The 5,145-nt window shown below is 36.2% G+C and overlaps 1 protein-coding gene across 3 annotated transcripts; it reads right to left on the bottom strand.

Annotated features, from left to right (window-relative positions):
• Positions 1-638: 638 nt before the first annotated feature.
• Positions 639-4,834, bottom strand: LOC140814208 (RNA polymerase sigma factor sigB-like). Of its 3 annotated transcripts, none has more exons than XM_073173124.1 (7): positions 4,453-4,834; positions 3,181-3,431; positions 2,511-3,092; positions 1,956-2,186; positions 1,714-1,854; positions 1,419-1,619; positions 639-1,025 (listed from the first exon to the last, which is right to left on the bottom strand). In XM_073173124.1, exons 1-7 carry the CDS (start codon positions 4,526-4,528, stop codon positions 744-746), a joined length of 1,764 nt encoding a protein of 587 aa, XP_073029225.1. In that variant the 5' UTR covers positions 4,529-4,834; the 3' UTR covers positions 639-743. The 3 variants fall into 3 exon arrangements, with proteins under 3 accessions (XP_073029225.1, XP_073029226.1, XP_073029227.1); XM_073173125.1 differs by having other exon boundaries at positions 2,511-3,086; positions 4,453-4,833; XM_073173126.1 differs by lacking the exon at positions 4,453-4,834 and having other exon boundaries at positions 2,511-3,103; positions 3,181-3,317.
• Positions 4,835-5,145: the final 311 nt, after the last annotated feature.

Below are 5,145 nucleotides of genomic sequence, written 5' to 3' on the forward strand. Positions count from 1 at the left end.
GAATTAATGCTGGCAAAAAAAAAAAAATCGAAGACATAATCCGATTCGAATACACAGTAATGTTAAATAACCTGGTACGGGAATGTGGGCAGGAATAGTTAAGATTTAAGAAGTCCAATAATTAGTGAAATCAATGGGCTGAATAAATGCACAATACATTTTGGCGTTGGGTTATCAATATGTAAAAGTATACGTGCAATCATTAAAAGTCCTCTTTTTTTCATTGGTTATATTTCATATATAACATGTCTCTTGTGAGACGATCTCACGAATCTTTATCTGTGAGACGTATCAACCTTATCGATATTCACAATAAAAAAATAATACTCTTAGCATAAAATATAATATTTTTTTATAGATGACGCAAATTAGAAATCTGTCTCACAAAATACGACTCGTGAGACCGTCTCACACAAGTTTTTATCTTTCATATATTAATAAATTAACTTTATGTTATCTGTTATAAAATAATAATTTTTCTCATACTTTCTTGGTTGAACATTTTCAGTAATGACTGACGAACATGCTGCCAACGAATGTTCATTTCCAAACACTCGCATTTCTAACTCAATCCATTCTTCTTTAAGAACCAACATTACTATCCACAAAACTATAGATTATACGTATATCTCTGAGTTAAAATAAAAAACAAATAATGATTTTATTTCATATAGTAAAAATCATATGCTGATGATACAAAAATATGACATTTGCACAAGAAATGAGCCTCAAGAAATAAATACTCATGGCATTACATATTGCTGCAAATACTTGGTCCTCTTCTTGTTCTTCAACTTTCGGAATCCAGACGATTCTATCTGCCGTATCCTTTCCCTGCTTACTCCCATAAGTTCGCCGATTTCTTGCAATGACTTCACCCTACCATCCTCAAGGCCAAATCTCATTTTAATCACCTGTTTTTCTCTTGGATTCAGAGTGTCTAATATCTTCGCCAAGTCCTCTCGCATCAACTGTTTGATTAGCAAATCCTCTGAAGTTTCTGCTTTGGGATCGGCGATCATTTCCTGAGAAAAATTAATGAAATCGTGAGGCAGGCAGAATTTCAAATTCATGGAAGCTAGAATAGCAATAGGTTTATACTCTAACACGTCTTCTTAAATGTGAGCCATAGACTAGAGGAGCATAGGCCTAGAATCAATACCACGTGTACATGCCTGCGCATTGGTCAAACAATTGAGGAGACGACCTTGATGAAACATAGAAGGGATGTCAACACAATGGGTTTTGAACACATGACCTCCTTGCCATGATTCCACGCGTTAGAAACCATTTTATATTAGAAGGCTTGAAATCATGTTAGATGGGCTAACGATAGTCTTTATGCATTAATATTTGAAACCATAATATATACAGTGGACAGGGAGCCTAGAAAAAGGGAATTCTCATATAGGGCATACCGATGGTTTGAGGTCTTGATTAATCCCGACCTTCAGATCAAGGGACCTTGGAGGTTTCGGGGTTAATAAGACCGCCTGAAGTCGCTTCATTGATAGTCCTGTCGCCTGAGCAACTTCTTCATGGTTCGGCTGTCTACCATTTTCGGAATGCAATTGCTTTTTCGCCTCTTTCACCCTGTAAGCTGCATCGACCATGTGGACCTGTCGTTCCAACAAAGATGTGAATTAGATGATCATATATATATGCATGCAAAATCAAAGTTCTAGGTATCAGACTTTCATTCAGAATCATTACCGGTAATCTAATAGTCCTCAACTGATCAGAAAGGAACTTCCGAACCGCTTGCTTTATCCACCAGTGGGCATACGTTGAGAACTTGAAACCTTTTGAAGCATCAAATTTTTCTGAACCTCTTAAAAGCCCTCGACAACCCTCCTATTGGAATGAACATCATGTTGGAAGAAATATCAGAACGAACCACAATTTCTTTGAGTTTTAATTCGTGGGACACGGCGTGCGATGATAAAAAGTAATACCTGAACCAAATCTTGGAGATTCATCCCAGCTCCTTGATAATTTTTAGCAATGGAGATAACAAGACGTATGTTACTTTTTATCATTTTATCTTTGCAAAGAGTACCATGATTTAATCGTTCCCTCAATGTCTTCTGATCAACACCAGCTGCAGCAGCCCATTGAGCAAAAGTAGGCTCACTGCCATGACTTTTTACAAGCTCCTCTTGAAGACTTTCCAATTTCAATAGCTCCTGCATTATTGGTGGATGAATAGATATTAAAGGAAAAAAACGAAGATGTGCAGAGGTATATATTTTGGTATTTGCTAGTCCATTTGTGCCCACTCAACAGTCATAGTAAAAATTTACCAAATAAAAATACTAGAAGTAGAAATGAATTGTCAAATTTCATAGGCTCTTCAATACTGTGTTCGGTTGGGTTGGGAAAGGAAGTAGAAGAAGAAGAAAAAGAAGAAGAAGAAGAAGAAGAAAACCATCCCACATGATAAGTAAATGCTCGAGACAAAGAGAAAACAAAAACTTTAGCGGGAAAAAATAGCATATTCCTAGACCTACCTGTATCCCTTTTGAGAACATCTGTTCTTCAGATACAGTAAGGAGCTTTGAAGAACTGGTAGTCCCTCTTAAGTAATGCAAGGGATCCGAATAATCTATATCCTGCAGGGAAGTGCGCTTTTTCCGCCTTGACGAACTGGACATAACCGATACAACATTGGCTGCTGCCTTCTCTGCTGCTTTATTTCTTTTTTCTTTCCGCTCTGTCTGACGTTTTGATCTCACGGCTATAATCTTGGAGAGTTGTGCCTCGAGAAATTCAAGTTCTTCACAACTTGGCTCCTCTTCTTCTGATCCCGTAAAACTAGCAACTCTGTGTGGTTCACTCATACCAATTTTAATAACCTTAGACTCCATGGCACCAACTCTTTTGGTAATATTAACAGGTTGATTCTCTTCAACTTGATGTAAGATTCTAGAGTTGGTAGATGTTTCATGGCTGACCATCATGGCTGCATCTTTTGCAACCTGTAGTGCTGTCCTGGCTAAAGCAAGTGCTTCAGATGCAGCAGCAGCTACAACAGCCTCTTCACTTGTAAGTAGATTTTCTGCAGTTAAAGTCGCTTCAAGATTTACCTGCATCTACATCAAACCTGATGTTGAATAGTTCTCTACTCTCTTAAGGATTTCTCGGAGAACTAAAATACTAGTGAGTGCATTTTGATGTTACCTTTGTAGGATGAACATGTGTTCCCATACATGTCCATGGTTTGTTTCCGGCACCAGAAATTGGATGAGTATCTAATGAAGGCAAGTCGAGTACTGTAGTTGAAGAAGAAGCTGGATTATAAATTGGTTCTAACAATGGTAATTGTAGTTTCTCCAATTCGATCACTGAAGTCTTTGCTGTCACGGTTGGCGTTGAAGTGGTAGACAAAAGGATGCACTGTGTCCAGAAAATAATAGAGCCTCTACCTTTTGCTGCATTTAAGTAGATTATCAAAATAAGATCCACAATCCTACACACCATTACCATCAAGACTTCCCTTGGTATGGATTATGGAGATTTTACGAAACTAATTTTAGTGTGAGAGGTGCATGAGGCAAAGTTAGTAAAGCTAAGAATAGAGAATGTTATAGGCAGTTCAAGAAGTATAACTTCCATGTAGTTGAAATGAAGCTTCACTGATTAACTGAAAACCGAAAATCAAGTATCACCCCTTAAATGTTGACTTAATTGGTGAAAGCTCACTTTCACAGCATATATTAGCAGGATGAACCAATGTAAATTGTAAGTTCTTTTGAAATCAAATTCAAGAACTGATACAAAGACAATCTTAACTATACACATCGGATGATCTTTCCACATTAAAAATTTCAATTATATGCCATCTTAAGCATGGGGGACAGGAAATCATCCAGAGTCAAATCGCGACCATGTGACACTGAATTTTATTCCGTAGAAACTGTCAAGTATGTTGTCTGATTATATAGCTGTGGAAAGTGGACTACAGAATCGTAAATATTCTTACATCTAGGAATGCAAAAGCTCAAGAATACAAATGAACAAATGAACCACTTCCCACAGTTGTGAGGTCCAGAGAACCAATGCTAGACAACAAATAAACAAGAATATACTGAAAATCCTCCATAAAACTCAAATGTAATAACATCATTATTGGAGAATTAAAAGAATTAATGCAAATAGTTTCCAAACTCCAGCTACATCTACAAAATAAAAAATCATATTTTCCCTCAATTACTTAACTTACATTCATAGTTGGATGGGAAGAAGAAATAAAAATTTACAATTTCGCTCATAAGTTCTCTAAATATTCAATCTCCTGAACGGAACTCCAGGTCCACCAATGCAAGACAGAATAACCAATGATGCCAACTTTTCCAAAACCCATAAAACAAAACTTCCCCAGATCAAATTATGCGTAAAAATGAACCTCAAGAATGAATCTTTATCACATAAATTCACAGATAAACAACTTACAAGGATGGCCCAGAGATTTGAATTTAACAGCAAAAGTATCGGGTGAGCACTTGAACTGCGGCAACAGGCAAGACATCCTTCTCCTATAAAATCATTTACACACACACACAAGTTCAAGTATGCCACACATTACACAAAACACGGCCAGTTAATATATAATACAATTCTTCTCTTCGACTTTTTTAATGGAAAATGTGATTCTCATAAAGTTTATCAGTCAACGGGGGATGATACTTATTTGTAATGAAAACATAAGACTAAACGGGTTAGAGAAAAGCTTGAGAAAACTGGAATTATTTGTTCTAGAGGAGATGAAAGGGATGAAGGAGAGGATAAGAGTTCTGCCATTTGGTCTGTGAAGTGAGGATGAGAGAGCATCACTTGCCTAAAAGACAGAATTTATGGGCTTTCATACTTGGACCTTTTTACCTTAACAAAAATGTACTTTTTTCCCCTTAGATTCTAAGTTCTAGTTCGAGTCATTCTACTTTTTCAAGTACCATATCACTCGATCTGTTTGATTTGTGGCAATAAAATTTTACATTTGAATAAAATAATTTGAATTGTTTTTACAAAAAAATATATAATAATTACTAGTTTTTTTAAAAAAAATGGTTTTGAAATGGCATCAAGTTCTATGTTATGTGACAGAAAGAAAATTAAATGTTAAATTTGGTTCATGTGATGAGACGA

Source organism: Primulina eburnea, chromosome 15, assembly GCF_022965805.1.
Source record: "Primulina eburnea isolate SZY01 chromosome 15, ASM2296580v1, whole genome shotgun sequence".
Classification (NCBI taxonomy): Eukaryota; Viridiplantae; Streptophyta; class Magnoliopsida; order Lamiales; family Gesneriaceae; genus Primulina; species Primulina eburnea.

What these genes read in the sequence shown, in the direction of transcription:
- LOC140814208 (XM_073173124.1), bottom strand. Translation starts at nt 4,528, where the DNA reads ATGTCTTGCCTGTTGCCGCAGTTCAAGTGCTCACCCGATACTTTTGCT. An exon ending in CAAATCTCTGGGCCATCCTT is followed by an intron (nt 3,432 to 4,452) that starts GTAAGTTGTTTA and finishes ACTTAAATGCAG; the next exon opens with CAAAAGGTAGAGGCTCTATT. An exon ending in ATCTCCAAGATTTGGTTCAG is followed by an intron (nt 1,855 to 1,955) that starts GTATTACTTTTT and finishes TCATTCCAATAG; the next exon opens with GAGGGTTGTCGAGGGCTTTT.